Source organism: Artemia sp. Qi Xiang Cuo, chromosome 19 (assembly GCF_049724085.1).
Source record: "Artemia sp. Qi Xiang Cuo chromosome 19, ASM4972408v1, whole genome shotgun sequence".
Classification (NCBI taxonomy): domain Eukaryota; kingdom Metazoa; phylum Arthropoda; class Branchiopoda; order Anostraca; family Artemiidae; genus Artemia; species Artemia sp. Qi Xiang Cuo.
In genome coordinates this window covers 29,642,133-29,667,944 of record NC_142812.1, presented here as the reverse complement: position 1 = coordinate 29,667,944, position 25,812 = coordinate 29,642,133, and the positions used below count along the sequence as shown (strand labels likewise).

The 25,812-nt window shown below is 32.2% G+C and overlaps 1 protein-coding gene across 3 annotated transcripts in view; it reads left to right on the top strand.

The window, feature by feature from the left end:
• Nucleotides 1–25,812, top strand: part of LOC148940708 (tRNA (guanine-N(7)-)-methyltransferase) — a 102,813-nt gene that overhangs the window by 21,389 nt on the left and 55,612 nt on the right. For all 3 annotated transcript variants that reach the window (XM_089105557.1, XM_089105556.1, XM_089105555.1), the window contains exon 3: nt 24,442–24,626. In XM_089105557.1, coding sequence (XP_088961683.1) covers nt 24,442–24,626 — 185 coding nt within the window. The remainder of the gene's footprint in view (nt 1–24,441; nt 24,627–25,812) is intronic.

Sequence of the window (25,812 nt, the reverse complement as noted above, 5' to 3'; positions counted from 1 at the left end):
GTGATGCAAATGAAAAAAGCTATGGAACAAGTAAAAGACAATTTGGAAGATGCGAAAACAGAACAAAAATAAAAATATGACAGAACAAGCAAAAATAAGACAAATTACTGTTTACGAGATTTGGTCTATGTATACAAAACCAATCTAGAAGGGACAAAAAAGTTAAAACCGAAGTTGGACGGTCCCTACAGGATTACAAAATTTCTACAGACTAGCTTAATTTATGTTATAAGGCACCGGTGTAATGAAAAAGAAGAATTAGTACACTATAATAGAATGAAAAAGGATTTTTTCAAAACCATGGAAATCAGAGCCTATTACTTCAGACGAAGAAATGGAGAAAACAATTTCACCAGTATACATCAAAACAACAACAACAGCAACCGTACAAGAAAATCGAAATATATTTTCTTGATTATTATCGCTTCTAATCAGTAGTTGTACCAAACCTATCCTGCTCAAGTCATCCTCAGGGCTATACTGTGGTGTTTATCCTTCCCATAGTATTGTGCTGAGGGTTTGATATCATCTATTTTCCCTTCTTTTTTTTTTTTTATTTTTGTTTTTAAATATTTTTCCATTAGGCAATGTTCAGATGTCCTCCAAAAAAAAAACGTCCCCCCAGATCCAAGATCCAGATCCAGGTCAAGCACATTATCTGAAAGTTCTAATGATGGCTCCAATTCGGAGAATAGGACAATGATAGCTGTAGGTCCTAATGCAACCATAAATGATGATAATGGGTTTCAAGAGGTCCTCTCTAGAAGCTCTAAAAAAAAGGAAAAAAATCTCCCCAATTAAAAGCATTTCCCCTCTCCCTGCCCAAGATCCTCCCTCCAAAAACTTAGGAATTTACCTTAAAATTACTCCCACTACCCCCTTTGAAATAAAAATGATCACTGCAATAAGAGTTGCAATTTTTAAATTGCTAAAATCAATGTTCTCTCTTAACATTAACCGTGATGGATCTCTGCTTATAGCTGTACACTACCAGGAATCAATCCCTTAACCAACAAACAGGATGCACTACCAAAAAAATCCCCAAATATATGCTTATTCATTCTAAACTGTAATGCAGTTCAGGCCATGAACATACATCAACTACAGAAAACAAAAATTATTGCAGAATTGGCAAAAATCTACATCCCAGATGATATGCTCATTCAAGCAAAAAAAGATCTTGCTTTACTTTTAACAAAGCTGAGCATTGATACACAGTCATATGAAGAATAAATCAACAACACAACATTTATCAATACTCCAATGGAATGTAAGATCACTCACAGAAAATAAGCTAAATGAACTAATATCATTTATGAATAATAATTCCATTAATATTGCTTGCCTCCAGGAAACTCATTTAACCCAAAATCAACAAATTAAGTCTCTGGGATACACTATCCTGAGAAAGGATAGATCTTCAGAGAGAAAAGGAGGTGGTGTAGCTTTATTAGTTAATAATAATATAAAATTTTGTGGCATCAATTTTCCAGATTTTGAAAATGATGTTGATGTAATTGGTATAAGTGTTTGGCTGAATAATTTAAAAACCTACATAATAAGCTTTTATGGCCTAATGGCCTAATGGCCAAACTTCAGATGCCAAGGATTTCTTTAATTATATAAATAATTCTAATATGTTAAAAAACATCATTATTTGTGGTGATTTCAATGCCCACAGCCTTTTGTGGGGGAATAAACCAGCAAATAAAGCTGGTAAATTTATTGAGCATATGACTTCAAATAATAATGAATTAGCTGTTGCTTCCCCTCCAAACCTAAATACATATTTTAACCCCAAAAGTGCCAAATTCTCCACAATTGACCTACAAATTGTGTCTTTAAATTTTTTGAACAAAATTTACATAAATAAAATTGATAATCTGTGTACAGACCACTTTGCTATAGTTTGCTCCCTAAATGAACCTGCTGAAACTTCATCTCATACCTCCAAATATATCAACACTAAAGCAAATTGGTCTATTTTCCAAAATAAGCTAAATGATGAAATTACAAGTTTCACCCAAAGTTCATGCATTTCTAACACAACAGTTGAAACACATGCTGAAGCCTTGACATCTTTACTAATAAATAAAGCTAATCATGCTATCCCCAGGACAACACCTAAGAATACATTCCCTAAACAAATTCCTAAAGCATGGTGGACAAATGAGTGCCTAAATAAATGGAAGATAAAAAAGGCAGCTAGGACAGAATTCATAAAAAAACCAACACCTACTACATATTTAAAAAAATTACAATCAGAATATAATCTAAAAAGTAAAATAAAATATTATAAATATAAAAAATTTAATAATGTTTAAAATAATCTAAAAATAGAAACTCAAGATAAAATTATACATAAATTAATAATACACATATTTGGTAAAAAGACTTCTACCAACCCACTCCTGTATGAGCTTATACATAATAATACCCATTATGACAATGATATTGAAAAGGCTAACCTATTTGCAACTCTTTTTGTTAATAAGCTAACATCAAACAATCAAAGCAATCTGTCCACAATTCCTATGAACCCTAGTTACCAACCACGCCCAGGATCCGAGTACATAACTAATCCATTTTCAATCCAGGAATTGAATAATGCAATACATCATATTAGGTCCAAAACTAGCAGCAGCTATGACAATATACACCCTACATGGATAAAGAATCTCACACCTTCATACAAACAAGAACTGCTAAATTGTTATAATCACGCTTGGGCATCCTCTAGGTTCCCCAATATATGGAAATGTTCGTCCCTCCTACCAATCCTAAAGAAAAATAAACCAAAAGATAACCCTGAGTCTTATAGGCCCATAATGATTACACCTGTGATGGGGAAAATAATGGAGAAAATGATTTATCACAGACTCCTCTGGTTTGTTGAGAAAAATAACATGATCCCACACACTCAAACTGGATTCAGGAAATACCACTCCTCAACAGATGCTTTCATTTTGCTAACAAATGCAATAAATGAATCTTTCTCAAAAAATAATATCCTAGTGGCAGCTTTCCTTGATTTTGAAGGAGCATATGACAATGTGAACCACCAAATCCTTTTAAATAAACTTGCAAACCTTGGAGTACCTCCCAAGCTAGTATCCTTTATTAAATCCTTCATAGAAGTGCGAAGTTTCATTGTTTGTGTTGGTTCAGCCTCGTCACCCCACAAGACAAGATCCACCGGCCTCCCTCAGGGAGCAGTCCTCAGTTGCCTCCTATTTGCCCTATATCTCTGGGACATGAACCTACCCCACACGAATCTACAATTTGCTGATGATCTGGTGCTATGGTCATCTGGCAACACCTTTCAGATAGCACAGTCAAATCTGCAAAAGTCACTTTTCCAGTTTGAAAAATTCTCTCAACATTCAGATTTACCCATTGCACCCACCAAGTCAAAAATAATCCAATTTCACAGGAAGCGAAACCATGTTAATGCAAAACTAACTCTAAATAAAACAACTATTCCAGAAGATAATAATATTAATTACCTAGGTCTCATGCTTGACCAAAAACTTAATTTCCACCTCCACATTTCAAACACAATAAAAAATGTTATAGAAAAGGAAATATACTAAAAAGACTTCTTTCCACACCCTGGGGTTGTAAGGAGAAAACCTTACTCCAGTTTTATAAATCACATATAAGACCCCATATTGACTCTGGGCTCATTGTATATGGTGCATGTGCAAAGACCCAGATGCAAAAAATTGAAACAACACAAAATGATATAATACGTCTCATATTTGGTCTTAGGAAACCCACAAGCACCAAGTTCCTGCTTATGGAGAGTGGATTAACAACAATAAGGGATAGACGTAGCTTTCTCTTGATAAAACATCTTACAAAAATTGAATCAAATAGCTCACACACATTACATAATTGGTTAAGAAATCCAGCCATGTATAGAGGTATTGCAGATGAGTATGCCAATATTCAAAAGAAGTTCCCTGTACCAGCAAAGTCTATTGCACCTACTTTCCCCGAATCCCCTCCATGGAATTGGTCATTTCCCATAGTAAATACTGGATTTTCAAAATGGAATAAAGATTTAACCCCCATTGCTTTTGTTCAGAAAAAATTTGCAGAACTTAATACAATTACCTATAAAAATCAATTCCAAATGTTTGTTGATGGGTCAAAAATGAATGAGAAGGTTGCAAGTGGTGTTTTCCTTCCTCACCTGAAAATTGCAATGGGCGAGAGATTATTTAATAATTTATCTATAATGTCTGCTGAGTTAAATGCCATAATCATGGCATTAGAACACCTGAAGCAAAACCAATCTTTGATTGAAAATTTGAATAATATTATCATCTATTCCGACTCTTTATCAAGCCTTGAGTTGCTGGCCTCAGCTCCTCAATATAAGTTGGACATTGACACTTATCATTGCCTCAGTATTATTGATAATCTTGCTTCAAGTGGTATAAACACTTACTTTCAGTACATTCCTAGCCACTCTGGCATAAGTGGTAATCATCAGGTTGATGAAATAGCAAAAAATGCTATAGATATTGCCAGCCAAGTGGGAGACCAATCCCAATTAGAGATATTTACCGATGGAGGCTATCAGATATTAATTTTAATAAGATTAATCCTATCCTTTCCCCCTTTCCCAATAAGTATCTTTCTAAAATTTATCATAGAATTCGTTCTGGAACAAATGGACTAAATTTCCTTGCATTCTCATATAAGATTTCTAATTCAAGTGGTTCAATTCCCCTGTCCCCTCTTTGCAGGCATTGTAATATGAATAATGAAACAATTGACCATTGCCTATTTGAATGTAATATGCTGACGTCTGCACAACATACCTTGCTTTCTAAACTTTTAATATACTTCAAACACCACAAAATCCCACTATCAGTCAAGAACCTAGCCAACTATACTTGCACACAGAGCATAGAAATCGACATCTATCATCTTATATTTGAACTCCTAGAGTCGAAAGATCTGCTGAAAGATATCTGAATATATCTAAAAAATAAGAGACAACCAAGCCAGTAGCTCTGTAGCCCACAGAGTGAAGCAAAAGGAAAAGGGCTAAATAGTATCAACTGAAAAGCCCGCCCGCTGTGAAATACAAGAAGAATCAGATGACCATATGAATTTTATGACCTTTTTAACGACCGCAACGGTTGGGAGGAGTGGAAGGAGTATTTAGCCCAGTCTTGGCTACAAAATCCCCACAACAAACAAGTGAAAAAGGGAAATATTCGATGCTCATTGGATACTAGCAATGAAGAGCCTCAAACACAACATAAGGGTTTAAAACGTTATAAACCAAAGGTGAAATCCAAAGAGGAAGAAAAATTGGGATGAACCAATGAATTATCATATTTTCATACATTAAACTCACCTACAGTCTTAACACAAAAATGGCTTTTGGAACAAACACCATCTACCAGACGCGAGCTAACAGAATGTGACACCAATAATTCTTCTACAGAAACAGATATAACTAAACCTGGGCCATCCTTAAGAAAACCCTCCTTAAGAGAGAAATTGTGGAGAAATGTAAAGAAACCAGAAGGACAGCAACAAGTTCCTTCTTCAGCAGCACAAGTAGCTAAATCACTTATGAAAAAGGCCAAACGTCATGAGAAACAAATTTTAAAGATATTTGACGAGGCAACAAAACAGTGCTCGAATTCAGAACCTTGTTAACCACACTATAGAGACCACGGAAAACTTGCAAATATTATAAAGAAGAGAAACAAAAATTTGGAGTCCAGAATTCGGACCAGGAATGTAGAAAGGGAGAACAAGCGTAGCTCCCTGCCGATTAATATTTGAATAAAATAATGATAAAGGAAAAAAATATAAATTAAATAAAAATAAAACGAGTAAAGAGCCTCTAAAGAAATATCTATATTTAATAATGTCAAAATTTCCTTCATAATATATCAAATAAATACGGTCTGATAGTAGAAATCAAATAGAGTGAAGCCAATAGTCCCTTATATCCCAATTAGTAGACAAATAGATTGTGCCTAGGAAGCCAACAGGAACCTTATCACGGAAACAATTACACAGGGCGTTAATAGGTGACTCGTAACTTTTAATGGGTGTAGTGAAACTAATTGAATTAGACATATTTAGAATCAGCATGAAAGGGCGATTCTTTTGATATGCATATAAGAAAAAAATAATTTGGGGAGTAATTATAAAAAAAGGAAGGAGGATGTCCTACTGAAATAGGGTCATTAGAAGCCGGTAAATTTGGAATTGAGCTCAATCACTGCTGATCTCTCGTTGTTAAGTAGATGCGAAGGACCTTTGACTCTCTGAGGTGGCACTTTCAATCGAATCTGAAAAAAATTGTTTTTGAATAATTTTGAAATAATTATAATGGGAAAAACAGCAAGAGTTTACATTAAGTCGCGACATGTACAAGCTAGCTGTAATCTAGTTATGAATAGTAGAAGATATAACAAATTAATACTTACCAAATAAGGACAGAAACACCATTAACATAAATAATCAGGGCGAGGAAATTGCAGGTGAAAGACACCAAATGACAGGACCATTGGCATTTAAAAACACTGCTAAATGTCTTTTCATTGGGGGGATCCACCAAGCTAACCAAATGGATATCAGAAATAAAGGTCAACTTTTGAAGGAGGTTTGTGCTGAATGTTCGGGTAGAGTTCTACGTCCTAGAAAAAAAAATTAATAGGACGTCGTCACTCTATCTGTGCACTAAACCCATAAACCTTTAGAACAGGGTTTTAGTCAAAATATCATGAAAGGGACAAATTGCACTCAATTACTATATAGAACCAAGGCAAAAATTGAACTGAGGATCAATACCATACTCGAATAATATAAGAGATTACAGGGAAACCGCAATGGGCACTGATAACCCAAATCGCAAAACAAATTTTGGCACGTACTAGGCACTATTTTTTTGGTGAAATACTATAGACAAGGAATATGTGTCTGTGATGGAAAACACACAATTTGAGGGAAAACATTCAATAAGAAAAGCATAGTAATTTTACGTGAAAAAATAAATTTCTAGGACATGACGCATGAATTCTCAACACCTATACGCGACAAAGAGGGTTTAAACAAGTTCATTAAAGCCAATAAACGCCACCCCGTGGTGACAAAAGGCTTTTCAAAAGAAGGTATGTTAACCGTGTTAATACAAATCATATCAGAGGTAGGAAAATATCCTAATATCAACTTTTTGCAAAAATTAAAGGGGGTGGTAAAAACCAACACAAAAATAACGAAAGAAAACAAGGAATTGTTACAAGTTTTAAAAAAACAAGCAGATTAAAAGAAACTTATAGAGATGTTTCAAAAAAGTAATATAAAATGGATACTCAGGCTTTCAAATCACTCCTGTGGAGTGATACACAGTCTGGATCCGTTAATGAAAACAGTATACAAAGATAATGGGAAAATAGTAACCAATGAATTATCAGGGCTACGAACTTATTTTCCAAACTTTTGTTTAAAACCCCTAATATGCTGGAGAGCCCTATAAAGCGTAAGACAGCATATTGCGGGGAGGAAAAAAAACCTTTACAAGAAAACGGAGGGACATAGGGTAATATCAATTCTTTTTTTATAGACAATGTTGAATTTTTACTGGTGGGCTATTTTATCGCTATTATTTTTGAGAAAAAATGCTAAGATGACAAAAAAAAAATTAGAGGGCGAGAAAGTACAAGTGGTTAATGGAGGAATTATAGTGCAAATACGCCAGGTGAGAACTATAGAAAATTACTGGCAACTCATATTTGAAATAGACTTAGAACATTTACAAAAGATGCTAGATATCCTAATGTTAAAAAAGGACGCTTATCAAAAGACAATCGATGCCTTTTTGTTGAAAACTAGTAACCGAGAAGAATAAGTAATTTTGCGAAAAGCCAGATATGAAAGGATTGCAAATATATCCCATAGCTTCGAGCAATCGGTGCTTGCAAAATTGGAAGCAATAAACAGACAAGTAGAAGAGATAATGCATGTGATAAGACACGGTACTAATGTTAATTTTCAATCACAAATAGAATAAAGAAATAAAACGAAGATAGCTGTCGACGATATACAAAAATATTATTTAGAAATAATACATGACAATATCCCGGAAGAAAAAAAAAGACAAAAATATCGAGCAAAACATATTTTCATATCGAAAAAGAAAAAAAAATCGTTATGGCTAGCACAGAATTAAAAAATCTCCAGTTTAAATTGGACTCTAGGGGAAATTTATAATTTATTTAGTAGAATAGAGAATTTACTGATTAATGAAAGTAAATAAGATAAGCCGTTATATAGAGAGTATTTAGGGGCATGTTAGAGCTAATGACACATCTACAAATTTTAAGTGACTATACAATAGAAGTTCAAAGAGTATTAGAGTTATCAGAGTTAGGACAGATTCCGAAACTTCTGTTGCCTCCAAAGGAGTTAAGAGATCTTGCAAAACATAGAGTATTTTGTATTAAAGGAAGGGTATTATGAATTACCTTCGGGGTAAGACCCGATCGACCCCTTAAGCTTGTATGCTAAGCTATTAAAAGCATCTTATTTTCTATTAGCGGGAAACATCCGAATAAATGTAAAAATACCCCTGGTTCAGAAAAAGAGCGTATTTACAATGTATCAAGCTTTTCCTATGGCAACAGGGGCCCATAGGGGGTAATAATCACCATGACATCAACTTCAGCGTATGTATTAGTAGAAAACAAAGGAGAAAGAATAATTTCTCTAGAAAAAATTTGGGTCATGGACATTTTAGAAAATGGTATTTTTAAACTAGAACTGACCAAAAAAGGACTAAAAAGGACAAAGAATGGGAATAGTTAATTTTGCTGGGAAAACATAATTCTAGAAAATCGACAAGGCATTCAAAAAACATGCCATTGGGAAATCTCTAAACCTTCAGAAACAACTGAAGGAATTATAAAAGTAAGCTTATCCGAAGTGTTGGTTTCAAATAATGTTACGCTAGATGGAACTTGTGTTCAAGACAGAGAAATACCAAATTTTCCACTAATTATATCGACAATGTCAGAATGTATTCTATGGCACAAAGATACAAATTTTATTCTTAAAAGAGAAAAAAAAACAAAGATCAGAAGAAAACATCAATAAATTAACTCCATTACAAATAAAACAATTTTACGAGGCAAATTAGAAATTTTTTCAAAAAAAGGTAGTAAGCATCTAATAGAAAATTGGAAAAAGAATTTTAAAGAACCTATTAGTTGGGCCCAAATGCCGAAAGATATCAAGCAAGAACAAGAAATAGCCCTTAGTCAAGCAGAAGTTACACTGAAAGTAATAAGGGAGGAAAGCATTCAATTCAGTGAAATATTTTTAGTAGGGTGTATAAAGGGCAGAGTATGTGTAAGTTTATTTACACGTGTAAAAGCTTGGATTATTTATCAAAAGAGTAAAACACAAGGTGTAAGACAGGAAGTAACTGAATTACAAGAATTGACGATAACGCCAAGACAATTACAAATGATCCAAGAATATGCAGATACGCATGAATTGCACTTTAATTCACAACTCGTTCAAAATTTTTTTTTAGTGTTTATATATGATATATATAAGAAATATTTATTACAAGTAGAAAGGCCTCATGAGCTCGTGATCCTACACCATATATGGGCATAGAGTCCTTAGGGAGAACACCTGTGCTGTCAGTTCGACGGGGGCACCATATATGGGCATAGAGTCCCTAGGGGAAATGGATTTCTGAGAAATTGATTGCGTAATCGATTGGGAATTTTATTGATTCGATAGCGGGAAACAAATCACGTGTCTCCTTCTAAGCCAATCAGAATGATTTTTGTCACTGAGAATGAAAAAAACAGGATTTTTCTCACTTTGATGTATTTTCAAGGAGAATTGTCTCCGGGCGAAGTTTATTAATGTCTTTGGTGTTCGTCCAGGAAAATTGTTTCCGGGCGAAGTTTATTAATGTCTTTGATGTATTTTCAAGGAGAATTGTATCCAGGCGAAGTTTATTAATGTCTTTGGTGTTCGTCCAGGAAAATTGTTTCCGGGCGAAGTTTATTAATGTCTTTGGTGTTCGTCCAGGAGAATTGTTTCTGGGCGAAGTTTATTAATGTCTTTGGTGTTCGTCCAAGAGAATTGTTTCCGGGTGAAGTTTATTAATGTCTGACAGATGATGTCAAGGTTGATTGATTTGTCATGAAAGGGGAATTATCTCCGGGCAAATATTTTGATCTTAGAGATGAAGAGATTAACGTGGGAAAGGGTTTCATAGGAATTTCAAAATATGACATCGCAGGGATGTCAAAACAAAAGGAACACGCAGAAATTACGTTTAGGGTTATTTGGGCGAAACCGTTTTAGACATTTTAGGGAATTATGTGGGCGAAACAGTTAGAGACATTTTAAAAGATGTGAGGTCCCCTACCCCAACCCCAAAGGGCTCCGATCCCCCTACCCCAACCCCGAAGGAAGCCCCTGGCCCCCAAAGGTCCTCCGGGCTCCCAAAGGACCACCCGGCCCCCAAGGGCCCCCCGGCCCCCCAAAGGCCCCCCGGGCCCCCAAAGAGTCCCTTCCCCATTTTTTAATACTTTTTTAAGGCTTTATTATATCTTTTCTTTTAAGGCTTTATTATATCTTTTCAGAACAAGTTATTTTCTTAATGTCCATCCTAAACCCATTTTACAAGTTGAAGTACCCATCCTTCTCACCCACAACTTTACTATACTGCCTTTTGAATGCTCCAACACCAAGCAATACTTTTCAAAGGGCATTTCAGAACAAGTTCTTTTCATAATGTCCATCCTAAACCCATTTTTACAATTTGAAGTACCCATCCTTTTCACCCACAAATTTACTTTACAGCTTTTTGAGTGCCCCAACACCAGGCAATACTTTTCAAAGGGCATTTCACAATAAGTTCTTTTTTTAATGTCCCTCCTAAACCTATTTTACAGCTTGAACAACCCATCCATTTCACCCACAACTTTACTTTACATCTTTTGAATGCTCCAACACTAAGCAATAATTTTCAAAGGGCATTTCAGAACAAGTTCTTTTCATAATTTCCATCCTAAACCCATTTTACAAGTTGAAGTACCCATCCTTTTCACCCAAAACTTTACTATACTGCTTCTTAAATGCTCCAACACCCAGCAATACTTTTCAAAAGGCATTTCAGAACAAGTTATTTTCATAATGTCCTTCCTAAACCCATTTTACAAGTTGAAGTACCCATCCTTTTCACCCACAAATTTACTTTACAGCTTTTTGAGTGCCCCAACACCAAGCAATACTTTCCAAAAGGCTTTATTATATCTTTTCAGAACAAGTCCTTCATAAACCAATTTTACAAGTTGAAGTAGTTATCTTTTTCACCACAACTTTACTTTGCGACTTTTTTGCACACCCCAAGATCAAGCAATACTTTTCAAAAGGCTTTATTATATCTTTTCAGAACAGATTCTTTTCTTAATATCCTTCTTAAACCAATTTTACAAATTCTAAATTTTTACTTAGTAAATAGAAAAAGCTATATCATACTTGTGAATATTTTCTCGAAAGATATGCAGTTCAATTTCAATTTGAAATTTTCTCAATGTAGTGAAGAAAATTTCAAGTTCTCTTCTGAATTTTACCAAAGAACAAACTTCAATTGTAATTTCTCCAGAGAAAATAAAAATCTTTCACTTCGGTTTTAAGTTCCACAAAGACATAAAGAAATTTAAAGTTCTATTCTAAATTGTTCCGTAGTAAATAGAAAAAGCTATATCATAGTTGTGAATATTTTCTCGAAAGATAAGCAGTTCTATTTCAATTTGAAATTTTCCCAATGAAGCGAAGAAAAGTTCAAGTTCTCTTCTGAAGTTTCTCAATGAAAAAGAAATTAGTTATTAATCAATTCTATTTTTCCAAATAATATAAAATTTTTCCACTTCGGTTCAGATTTTTCTCAAAGGGATGAAAAAATTTAAAATACTGTTCCAAATTTTTCATAGAAGATAGAAAAGTTCAAGTTCTCTTCAAAATTTTACCAAAGAACACAATTCAATTCTAATTTCTCCAGAGAAAATAAAAATCTTCCCCTTCAGTTTTAAGCTCACCATAGACATAAAGAACTTTAAAGTTCTATTTTAAATTTATCTGTAGTAGATAGAAAAAGCTGTACCATAGTTGTGAATATTTTCCCGGAAGACAAAAAGTTCTAGTTCAATTTTCAATTTTCTCAACGAAGTCAAGGAAAGTTCAAGTTCTATTCTGAATTTTCTCAATGAAAAAGAAATTAGTTATTGATCATTTCTATTTTTCCAAATAATATAAAAATTTTCCACTTCAGTTCAGATCTATCTCAAAGAGATGAAAAATTTTAAATACTATTCCAAATTTTTTCACAGAAGATAAAAAAGTTCAAGTTCTCTTCTGAATTTTACCAAAGAACACACTTCAATTGTAATTTCTCCAGAGAAAATAAAAATCTTCCACTTCAGTTCTCTATTTCACAAAGACATAAAGAAATTTAAAGTTCAATTCTAAATTTTTCCGTAGTAGATAGAAAAAGCTATACCATAGTTGTGAATATTTTCCCGGAAGATAAAAATTTCTAGTTCAATTTATAATTTTCTCAACGAAGTGAAGAAAAGTTCAAGTTCTATTCTGAATTTTCTCAATAAAAAAGAAATTAGTTATTGATCATTTCTATTTTTACAAATAATATAAAAGTTTTCCACTTTAGTTCAGATCTGTCTCGAAGAGATGAAAAATTTAAAGTACTGTTCCAAATTTTTCACAGAAGATAAAAAATTTCAAGTTCTCTTCTGAATTTTACCAAAGAACACAATTCAATTCTAATTTCTCCAGAGAAAACAAAAATCTTCCACTTCAGTTCTCTATTTCACAAAGATAAAGAAATTTAAAGTTCAATTCTATATTTTTTGGTGGAAGATAGAAAAAGTAATACTATACTTGTGAATATTTTTCTGGAAGATACAAATTTATGATTAAATTTAAATTTTCTCAACTAACTGAAGAAATATTCAAGTTCTCCTCTGAACTTCACCATAGAACACAAATCAATTCTAAATTTTCCAGAGAAAATAAAATCTTCCACTTCAGTTTTAAGTTCCCTAAAGACATAAAGAAATTTAAACTTCTATTCTAAATTTTTTCAGTAGTAAATAGAAAAAGCTATACCATAGTTCTGAATATTTTTCCTGAAGATAAGAAGTTCTAGTTCAATTTTTAATTTTCTCAATGAAGTGAAGAACAGTTCAAGTTCTATTCTGAATTTTCTCAATGAAAAAGAAATTAGTTATAGATCATTTCTATTTTTCCAAATAATATGAAAATTGTCCACTTTAGTTCAGATCTGTCTCAAAGAGATGAAAAGTTTAAAATACTGTTCCAAATTTTTCAGAGAAGATAAAAAAGTTCAAGTTCTCTTCTGAATTTTACCAAAAAACACAATTCAATTCTAATTTCTCCGGAGAAAATAAAAATCTTCCACTTCAGTTCTTTATTTCACAAAGAAATAAAGAAATTTATAGTTCAATTCTTAATTTTTTTCTGGAAGATATAAAAAGTAGTACCATACGTGTGAATATTTTCCCGGAATATAAAAAGCTATATTTAAACTTTAAATTTTATCAAAGTAGTGAAGAAAAGTCCTAGTTCTCTTCTGAATTTTATCAATGAAAAAGAAATTAGTTATTGATCATTTCTATTTTTTTAAATAATATAAAAATTTTCCACTTTAGTTCAGATCTGTCTCGAAGAGATGAAAAATTTAAAATACTGTTCCAAATTTTTCACAGAAGATAAAAAAGTTCAAGTTCTCTTCTTAATTTTGCCAAAGAACACAATTCCATTCTAATTTCTCCAGAGAAAATAAAAATCTTCCACTTCAGTTCTTTATTTCACAAAGACATAAAGAAATTTAAAGTTCAATTCTAAATTTTTCGGTGGAAGATAGAAAAAGTAATACCATACTTGTGAATATTTTCTTTATGACTTTGTGAAATAAAGAACTGAAGTGGAAGATTTTTATTTTCTCTGGAGAAATTTGAATTGAAGTTTGTTCTTTGGTAAAATTCAGAAGAGAACTTGAACTTTTTTATCTTCTGTGAAAAATTTGGAACAGTTTTAAAAATTTTCATCTCTTCGAGACAGATCTGAACTAAAGTGGAAAATTTTTATATTATTTGGAAAAATAGAAATGATCAATAACTAATTTCTTTTTCATTGAGAAAATTCAGAATAGAACTTGAACTTTTCTTCACTTCGTTGAGAAAACTAAAAATTGAACTAGAACTTTTTATCTTCCTGGAAAATATTCACAACTATGGTATAGCTTTTTCTATTTACTACGGAAAAAATTTAGAATAGAACTTTAAATTTCTTTGTGTCTTTGGGGAACTTAAAACTGAAGTGGAAGATTTTTATTTTCTCTGGAGAAATTAGAATTGAAGTGTGTTCTTTGGTAAAGTTCAGAAGAGAAATTGAACTTTTCTTCACTTCGTTGAGAAAATTTTAAATTGAACTAGAACTTTTTATTTTCCGGGAAAATATTCACTAGTATGGTATTACTTTTTTTATCTTCCATCGAAAAATTTAGATTTGAACTTTAAATTTCTTTATGTCTATGTGAAATAAAGAACTGAAGTGGAAGATTTTTATTTTCTCTGGAGAAATTAGAATTGATTTGTGCTCTTTGGTAAAATTCAGAAGAAAACTTGAACTTTTTTATCTTCTGTGAAAAATTTGGAACAGTATTTTAAATTTTTCATCTCTTCGAGACAGATCTGAACTAAAGTGGAAAATTTTTATATTATTTGAAAAATAGAAATAATCAATAACTAATTTCTTTTTCATTGAGAAAATTCAGAATAGAACTTGAACTTTTCTTCACTTCGTTGAGAAAATTATAAATTGAACTAGAACTTTTTATCTTCCGGGAAAATATTCACAAGTATGGTATTACTTTTTCTATCTTCCACCGAAAAATTTAGATTGAACTTAAAATTTCTTTATGTCTTTGTAAAATAAAGAACTTAAGTGGAAGATTTTTATTTTCTCTGGAGAAATTAGAATTGAATTGTGTTCTTTGGTAAAATTCAGAAGTGAACTTGAACTTTTTTATCTTATGGGAAAAATTTGGAACGGTATTTTAAATTTTTCATCTATTTGAGAAAAATCTGAACTAAAGTGGAAAATTTTTATATTATTTGGAAAAATAGAAATGATGAATAACTAATTTAGTTTTCATTGAGAAAATTCAGAGTATAACTTGAATTTTTCTTCACTTTGTTGAGAAAATTAAAAATTTAACTAGAACTTTTTATCTTTCGGGAAAATATTCACAACTATGGTATAGCTTTTTTTATCTACTACGGAAAAAATTTAGAATAGAACTTTAAATTTTTTTATGTCTTTGGGGAACTTAAAACTGAAGTGGAAGATTTTTATTTTCTCTGGAGAAATTAGAATTGAAGTGTGTTCTTTGGTAAAATTCAGAAGAGAACTTGAACTTTTCTTCACTTCGTTGAGAAAATTTAAATTGAAACATAACTTTTTATCTTCCGTGAAAATATTCACAAGTATGGTATTACTTTTTCTATCTTCCATCGAAAAATATAGAATTGTACTTTAAATTTCTTTATATCTTTGTGAAATAAAGATCTGAAGTGGAAAAGTTTTGTTTTCTCTGGAGAAATTAAAATTGAATCGTGTTCCTTGGTAAAATTCAGAAGAGAGCTTGAGCTTTTCTATCTTCTCTGAAAAATTTGGAACAGTATTTTAAATTTGTTTATCTCTTCGAGACAGATCTGAACTGAAGTGGAAAATTTTCATATTATTTGGAAAAATAGAAATGATCAATAAATAATTTCTATTTCATTGTGAGAATTCAGAATAGAACTTGAACTTTTCTTCACTTTATTGAGAAAATTAAAAATTGAACTAGAACTTTTTATCTTCCGGGAATATATTCATAACTATTGTATAGCTTTTTCTATTTACTACGGAAAAAATTTAGAATAGAACTTTAAATTTCTTCATGTCTTTGGGGAACTTAAAACTGAAGTGGAAGATTTTATTTTCTCTGGAGAAATTAGAATTGAATTTTGTTCTTTGGTAAAATTCAGAAGAGAACTCGAACTTTTCTTCACTTAGTTGAGAAAATTTAAATTGAACCAGAACTTTTTATCTTCCGGGAAAATATTCACAAGCATGGTATTACTTTTTCTATCTTCCACCGAAAAATTTAGAATTGAACTTTAAATTTCTTTATGTCTTTGTGAAATAGAGAACTGAAGTGGAAGATTTTTGTTTTCTCTGCAGAAATTAGAATTGAATTGTGTTCTTTGGTAAAATGTAGAAGAGAACTTGAACTTTTTTATCTTCTGTGAAAAAATTGGAACAGTATTTTAAATTTTTCATCTCTTCGAGACAGATCTGAACTAAAGTGGAAAATTTTTATATTATTTGGAAAAATAGAAATGATCAATAACTAATTTCTTTTTCATTGAGAAAATTCAGAATAGAACTTGAACTTTTCTTCACTTCGTTGAGAAAATTAAAAATTGAACTAGAACTTTTTATCTTCCGGGAAAATATTCACAACTATAGTATAGCTTTTTCTATCTACTACGGAAAAATTTAGAATTGAACTTTAAATTTCTTTATGTCTTTGTGAAATAGAGAACTGAAGTGGAAGATTTTTATTTTCTCTGGAGAAATTACAATTGAAGTGTGTTCTTTGGTAAAATTCAGAAGAGAACTTGAACTTTTTTATCTTCTGTGAAAAATTTGGAAGAGTATTTAAAATTTTTAATCTATTTGAGATAGATCTGAACTGAAGTGGAAAATTTGTATGGTGCCTTGAAGAACGGAAAAACTCAGTAAACATCTTATTTGTTAATGAGAAAATTCAGGATAAATCTTGAAATTTCTTTGGCTTTGTTGAGGAAATTGAAAATTGACGTAGAACTTTTTTTGTTGTCCGTGACAACATTCGCATCCAGTATACAGCTTTTTCTGTGTACTACAGATAAATTTACAATAGAAGTTTAAAGTTCTTTATGTCTTTGATGAACTTAAAACTGAAGTCGAAGATTTTTATTTTCTCTGGAGAAATTAGAATTGAATTGTGTTCTTTGGTAAAATTTTGAAGAGAACTTGAACTTTTCTATCTTCTATGAAAAATTTGGAACAGTATTTTACATTTTTTCATCCCTTTGAGAAAAATCTGAACCGAAGTGGAAATTTTTTATATTATTTAGAAAAATAGAATTGACTAAAAACTAATTCCTTTTTCATTGAGAAAATTCAGAAAAGAACTTGAACTTTTCTTCACTTCATTGGGAAAATTTAAAATTGAAATAGAACTGCTTATCTTTCGAGAAAATATTCACAACTATGATATAGCTTTTTCTATGTACTACGGAAAAATTTTGAATAGAACTTTAAATTTCTTTATGTCTTTGGGGAACTTAAAACTGAAGTGGAAGATTTTTATTTTCTCTGGAGAAATTAGAATTGAAGTGTGTTCTTTGGTAACATTCAGAAGAGAACTTGAACTTTTCTTCTCTTCATTGAGAAAATTTAAAATTGAAATAGAACTGCTTATCTTTCGAGAAAATATTCACAACTATGATATAGCTTTTTCTATCTACTAAGGAAAAATTTAGAATTTGTAAAATTGGTTTAAGAAGGATATTAAGAAAAGAATCTGTTCTGAAAAGATATAATAAAGCCTTTTGAAAAGTATTGCTTGATCTTGGGGTGTGCAAAAAAGTCGCAAAGTAAAGTTGTGGTGAAAAAGATAACTACTTCAACTTGTAAAATTGGTTTAGGAAGGACTTGTTCTGAAAAGATATAATAAAGCCTTTAGGAAAGTATTGCTTGGTGTTGGGGCACTCAAAAAGCTGTAAAGTAAATTTGTGGGTGAAAAGGATGGGTACTTCAACTTGTAAAATGGGTTTAGGAAGGACATTATGAAAATAACTTGTTCTGAAATGCCTTTTGAAAAGTATTGCTGGGTGTTGGAGAATTCAAGAAGCAGTATAGTAAAGTTGTGGGTGAAAAGGATGGGTACTTCAACTTGTAAAATGGGTTTAGGATGGGCATTATGAAAAGAACTTGTTCTGAAATGCCCTTTGAAAAGTATTGCTTGGTGTTGGAGAATTCAAAAGCTGTAAAGTAAAGTTGTGGGTGAAATGGATTGGTTCTTCAAGTTGTAAAATGGGTTTAGGAGGGACATTAAAAAAGAACTTATTGTGAAATGCCCTTTGAAAAGTATTGCCTGGTGTTGGGGCACTCAAAAAGCTGTAAAGTAAATTTGTGGGTGAAAAGGATGGGTACTTCAACTTGTAAAAATGGGTTTAGGATGGACATTAAGAAAAGAACTTGTTCTGAAATGCCCTTTGAAAAGTATTGCTTGGTGTTGGAGCATTCAAAAGGGCAGTATAGTAAAGTTGTGGGTGAAAAGGATGGGTACTTCAATTTGTAAAATAGGTTTAGGATGGACATTAAGAAAACAACTTGTTCTGAAAAGATATAATAAAGCCTTAAAAGAAAAGATATAATAAAGCCTTAAAAAGTATTAAAAAATGGGGAGGGGACTCTTTGGGGGCCCGGGGGGGCCTTTGGGGGTCCGGAGGGCCCTTGGGGGCCGGGTGGTCCTTTGGGAGCCCTGGGGACCTTTGGGGGCCGGCGGCTTCCTTCGGGGTTGGGGTAAGGGGATCGGAGCCCTTTGGGGTTGAGGTAGGGGACCTCACATCTTTTAAAATGTCTCTAACTGTTTCGCCGAAATAATTCCCTAAAATGTCTAAAACGGTTTCGCCCAAATAACCCTAAACGTAATTTCTGCGTGTTCCTTTTGTTTTGACATCCCTGCGCTGTCCTATTTTGAAATTCCTATGAAACCCTTTCCCGCGTTAATCTCTTCATCTCTAAGATCAAAACATTTGCCCGGAGATAATTCCCCTTTCATGACAAATCAATCAACCTTGACATCATCTGTCAGACATTAATAAACTTCACCCGGAAACAATTCTCTTGGACGAACACCAAAGACATTAATAAACTTCGCCCAGAAACAATTCTCCTGGACGAACACCAAAGACATTAATAAACTTCGCCCGGAAACAATTTTCCTGGACGAACACCAAAGACATTAATAAACTTCGCCCGGAGACAATTCTCCTTGAAAATACATCAAAGACATTAATAAACTTTCCCCAGAGACAATTCTCCTTGAAAATACATCAAAGTGAGAAAAATCCTGTTTTTTCATTCTCAGTGACAAAAACCATTCTGATTGGTTTAGAAGGAGACACGTGATTTGTTTCCCGTTATCGGATCAATAAAATTCCCAATCGATTACGCAATCAATTTTTCAGAAATCCATTTCCCCTAGGGACTCTATGCCCATATTTGGTGCCCCCGTCGAACTGACAGCACAGGTGTTCTCCCTAGGGACTCTATGCCCATATATGGTGTAGGGTCAGGACCTCCTGAGGCCTTTCTACTATTACAGATTAGAATTTGGACAATAATTTGCGTTTTAAAACTTCTCCAGCTTATTACGGCCGAATTTAGGGTTGTAAAAGGGGTATTGTTTCGCAGGATGACTACCGTCAAACCCTTGGAAGGCTACTGGTAAATCGCCATTAGGTTTGATGCTTCAGCCTTACATACCCTCCAGAACCAAATAACGGTACTTGCAAATAATCTGGAAATGACAAGAAGAGAATTAGAAAAAACTTTTAACCTACCTCCTATCACACCCCTCAGGTAATAGAAAAAGAAACGAAAGTATCATTATTTCAAACTCAGGCAACTTTGTTGTTCAATTTACTGAAAAACCAGATCAATTGGGTTTTAGAAGATATAAAGAGAATAATAATTACGCTGCAAAAACAACACAAAAAGGAGCCAAACAATACATCGGCCAGAAAGAAAAGAAGCTTAATCGGCCTTGTAGGAGAAATATCAGAATATATATTCGGTACAGTATCTGAGACAACGTGGAAGGAAGCAGAAAACGGAATAGGGAAAGTGGAAGTAAAAAATCAAAAACTTCTACACTTGGTAGACAAACAACTAACAATCTTAAAACATCACGAAAGAAGGATATCAAAAATCAAGGAAAAAGCTAATCAGACAATCAATAAGCTTTCCATTGTTATACAGGATATAATCAATGCAGTATTCATAACTCTAAAACGTATTATAGGAAATCAAAGTGAAATCATAGAAGATATTAATCTTCAGAATGGCTCTACAGGTATTATTTAGTGCCATCATGGAAATGTCCCATGAATTTAATCAATTGGAGTGACAAAAAATTGACAAAAAAAATTGGCAAAAAATTCACCAGCACGACTTCTAAACCCAGGTAAATTAATAGAAGTAACTCAAAACCATAGAAAGCCATTTGCCTTATCAATTGAGACTAGGACTTGAACCAAATTTCGAGAATATTCTATACTTTTATAGTATGGCGTAAAACTATTTACAAATTAAGCAAGGGGAGTTATGGATATTTTTAAAGGTATCCCTGGCTAAAAATGAATAATACGCACTGTTCCAAATAAATGCTTTCCCTATAAGGTTGACGAACACCACAAGCTGGATTAGGATAAATAATTTGCCACCATATATAGCCATTTCCAACTTAGACTATAGGATGCCAGTGCAACAAGAAATAATTAAATGTCAAAACAATAAACTACCCTTTTGTAACTTAGGGACTATATCACATCTACGCGCAAGAAAAGTCTGTGCTATTAAACTTGGGAGGAAATGGAACCCTCAAATCTTCTATAAAAAGAATGTGATGTTGATATAATGAGCAACATTATTCTTGAATTTTGGAAAAATAAGTGAATATGATTTCATATTCAGTGTTCCACAACCCTAAATGGCGTAATTTAGATGCAAACATTCTTCAGGGTCGATAAACACAAGAAATATACGGATAGAGGGTATGGGCCTGATTAATATCTCCCCATCCTATCGTTTAACGACAAAAGAGACAATCATATCATCTCGAATTGTGGAAATTACGGAAATAAATATGGAAAAATGGAGTGTAAAACCCATACCCAACATAAATCTTTTTCAAACAACAAATTTGAAACAAGATAATGAAAAAAATTAAAAAGTATAAAAGATGATAAAGAAATTAACTGATATATCCATACTGGAAAAAATAAAAGGAGAAAAATCCAGGTTCTAGACAACCCTGGAAAATTTAAAGAAAAATCCGGAAATTAATTATCCCATTTTCCAAACGGAAATAGAAAGAACCACTTGTTGTAAAGGCTTATTAGCCTCCACATGGGGATATTTATTAATTGTTATCGTGGTTTTGGGATTGATTATATGTGTTTTTAAATATTGGTACTATAAGAAACATCAAAGCTCTAGAGCGAAGGATGTAAGAACCCCTGTCTGCACAAAACCATAATCTATCGCAAAGAAACTAAATATTAAAAAAAAAATGTGTTATCTACATCCGCAGAAAATTCGGTTGGCACTATGAGTTCATAAATATGAAAGTAAAAGGGAAATTTATGATAGATAATGGAGCAAATTTCGTTGCTATGTCACCAATAATACTTGTTATTGTAAATAAATTAGTAATTAGTGTTTTACTAATAAAAAAAATGCTTTGTGTATAGTTAAATTACTATGTAGTGTTTTAAAATAACTTTTTAAACTTTAACCAAATATATTTTTTTGGATAAATGTTGTGCTAAGTTTTGTTACTTAAAAAAGCACTTGTGTATGTTATTACACAATGCTTGTATATATATATATATATATATATATATATATATATATATATATATATATATATATATATATATATATATATATATATATATATATATATATATATATATATATATATATATATAATATGTTTTTATTTTCTTTAAGTTTTAACTAGTGATTTAATGTTATATATAAATTTTTGACTTCGAGTCAACTTAGAAATATTTTTTATTGTGAAACAGTATGTTAAGTGATTAATAATTCTATGTTAAGTTGAAGAGAATAATGAAACGAGTCGCCAGCAAGAAACATAACGTTTCTATTTAAGCAGCGATAGGTGTAGAGTAATTAAAACAGAGAAAAGTAATTAAAAGTAATTAAACTTTGCAAAATTGAGTGTTTCTTTCTGCTATGTATGTAAAACTTTATGCTTTACGTGTATTCTAATGTGAATATTTATTTTAGATACAGCCTTAGTTTTTTTTTAGAAATCAAATTTTTTGTGACATCCTTTCGGATCCATTTTTTTTTCAATCATATTTTGGAAAGTAACAAATTTTGAAGCCACTTCAACTGTATCCTGATACTAACATCTCATACAATCAGAAACCAAACCATACCTGATCAACTGATATTTTGGAAACTGTATGCAGTATTACAGACTTTACTACAAAATCATCAGAAAGTGAGATAAAATCAGAACTTAATTTAGGCATAGAGAATGTGCTACATAGCCTCAAGGCTTTTAGTATTGAAATATGTGAAAATGCTTTGTGCTGGAACAAAATGTGAAAATTTAAAAACCAAAATTGATATTTGTTGTTTATCCAAAACATTTTTAAACCTGAAAAGTAGACTATAAATCAGCCAAATAGCCCAGAAAAATTAAATTATTAATGGTGATTAAATTTAACCTTAAATAATTCATAAACGTTTCTAATATAACTTGAAATCTAATTTAAGCAGAACCGCTGATATAATACTTGAGCCGCTTGGGGTCGAGCTAAGACAGAAGATGCACATGAAAGGGGTAAAAAGATTATTTTTCAGTCTTAGCGACAGATAAAAAGAGAAACAAGGATGATTTTCAAATTAATATCCTTTGACAAAAAAAAGAACATGGCCTATATTGTACGAAAAACATGACCCTAAGGAAACCCATAGAAGGTATATGCACACAATGACCCAAAGATGGCAGCATAATAGCTGTAAACAAAATTAAGCTGTTTTAAAAGTAAAATATTGAGAGTTGGGACAACTCTTCTTTAAATAGGGAGTAATGTGGTAAAGCCTTCTAATTAAGTAGATTTCGAATTTAGTAAAAATATGTTAGGACACAAATATAAATTTTAGCAATACCACTTTTTATTGAGATAACGAAGATATCTTCCCAAGTTTCTGCTTAACGGGATATTGAGAAATCACCGCTTCCTAGCTATTGCGTCGGTTGTGTCCAGGAAGGTGTGGTTGATAAAATATATAAAAGATACATTTTATGGGAAGGGATAGACTGATACTAACTTTATGCCGGAATGACCTCTGGTCCGTTGATTTAGAAATACTTTGGAATATTGTCGTATTATTGTAAGTGTCTAAGCATTTTATTGTGTTATATCTTATTGCAAATTTCTGATACTTGTTGTCTCCCTGGAACCACCAGTCCAAGTGGAAATATATATATTATTATACCTTGCACCGGTATATGTTAGATAAATAAAAGTATTGTATTATAGCCAGCCTCTCTACAATCTACCTTTAGTCCCTCGAACATACCCAGCTGATACGCCTCATTAGTCAGGTCATAGCCTAAGGCACGCTACCAAAGTTTAAATACCTTAGGGCCAGAGTTTATCTCCCCTATAAAGTGAGAATAAAGGCATCTACCACTGGATCACCCAAATACCATAAAAATACACCTTACCACAAATCAAATAAGTTCCAAATACCTTTGACATATTCTACTTCACATTATAATTTCATAGTATTGATAACTTCATATCATCTCTTTGACAACCTAATAAAAATTCCATACCTCTCATAATTTTTTTAGAAATAATACAGGAAATCCTGATTTCGAAGCAGTCGTTGTGATTTTTTCATTAAGTTTTCGGTTTTAATGTTTGTTATACTTTAGACGTTTAACGTCATGAAAAGTAAGCAAGAAGACACGCACTTTTCTATATTCAAAAGTCATCCCTACACTAAAAAATACAAGTTTACACAACGAACCGTTTCACGGATGTTCCTTAACCGCAGTAAATAGTACACAATTTTAATACAATACAAAATAATGCTAGTACAGTTTAACGATTTTTTCTCAAAAGAAGGACTTATTTTGGAAGTTCTCTAATTACACGTTGCTCAGACAAATAATAACTTACAATAATCATAACGTATCTTCAAGTGTGATACAGAAGTCTACACATTTATTACCTTAGAAATGCAGTTGCATATATCGCCTTGCAATTGTGACCTGTAGGTGACAGTTGTTGCAGCGCTCCACGGGGCCTTGGTACCAGAGGTCTATTTTTTGTATCTTTATTAAAAAAAAGTTTGGTTCTTCTGGTCCTTTGGAGTTTTCTTTGTACGTTCCATCTACTGATTTCCAAGTTGTCTTTGTGGTGTTGTGTGATTTTTTTTTGTTTTTCTTTTTTTTTTCAGTGCAGTTATCTCCTATTTTTCCAACAACACTCATGTTAGGTATGGAAATCCGAGTTAAAGTGTCAGACTACGTTCGAGATAGGATTAAATCCTTAAGAGAGTCAAATCTTGATCAGTACCAAAATATAGCCTGTATCCGTGCAAATGCAATGAAATACCTGCCGTGCTTCTTTCGAAAAGGACAGGTTTGCAATACCTTTTTTTCAGTTTTACTTATGTTTTTTTTCTATCCTTTTAACGTTCTGAGATTGGAGGTTATTAAAATTATGTGGCCCTTCTTTAACAGTGGCCTCACTGTAAGCAAATAAAAATTATCAAGATAATAAATTAAATTAAAGACAAATTTATCAAAATTAAATAAAGTCCTAGTTGGGTTCTCTGAGACTTTGCCACAAAGCTATCATGTCATCGTTTTTGTATAATGGTTTTTCGGCCATTGCTAGATGCGTTGTTACAAAAAGTGATACTTTTTCTCGTGAATGAGAAAACTAATTGTTTATTTTTTTCTGTCACTGCATCAAGTGTCATCTTTTTTTGTTATTGGACTACGTGTTATTGTTCTTTTTTATCACTGCAATAAATTCTTCTTTTTTCTGTCATCAGAGAAAGTGCCATTGTTTTTTTGATGTTGCAAAAAGTTTTCATTGATTTTTCTGTAATTGCAGAAAGTTATCTGTTTTCTTCTTCATTGGACAAAAAGTCGCAGTTCTGTCTTTTTGTTGCCAAAAGTTTCACGTGTCGTTACTTATCATCGGACAAATCGGTTATTGTATTCATTGGTCACTATAATCTTTTATTTTGGTCATTATAATCTTTGGTTGAATAATCTTTGGCCTTCCTCCCCATCTCCATGAACTTCCCCGACAGAGATTTGTCCACTGAAACCCGACCTCGCAGGGTAATATTGTTTTATAAAAATAACTCTTATTTACACAAAAAAAGTACTTCTACATGCAAAACATTTTTTTGTCATTTGAGACAGGTATGACATTTAATGGCAAAATATTTTCCGTTATTTGCTTTTGCAAACAAGTTTCATGTGTGGTCACGTTTCCTATTCAAATTAAATTTCCCTCTCCTCCTTCAGTTCTTTTTATCAGTTGTATAGACCCTAGTACTCCTACATGGGCTCGTATAAAGTGACCAGAATACGATATTTGGGTCATTGACCCACATAAGGACAGGTATCAAAAGATACGCTACTGAAATTACATAATCTATTATGTAATACTGATGGTACAAACTTTTTTCAGTAACACTGAAATTACCTAATTTACTCTGTAATACAGAAAGGTATCTCATTTGCATGATTCATACCTGGGCAAGAATATCAAGATAAATTCAACCATCAAAAGTCATTTGATTCAAGTA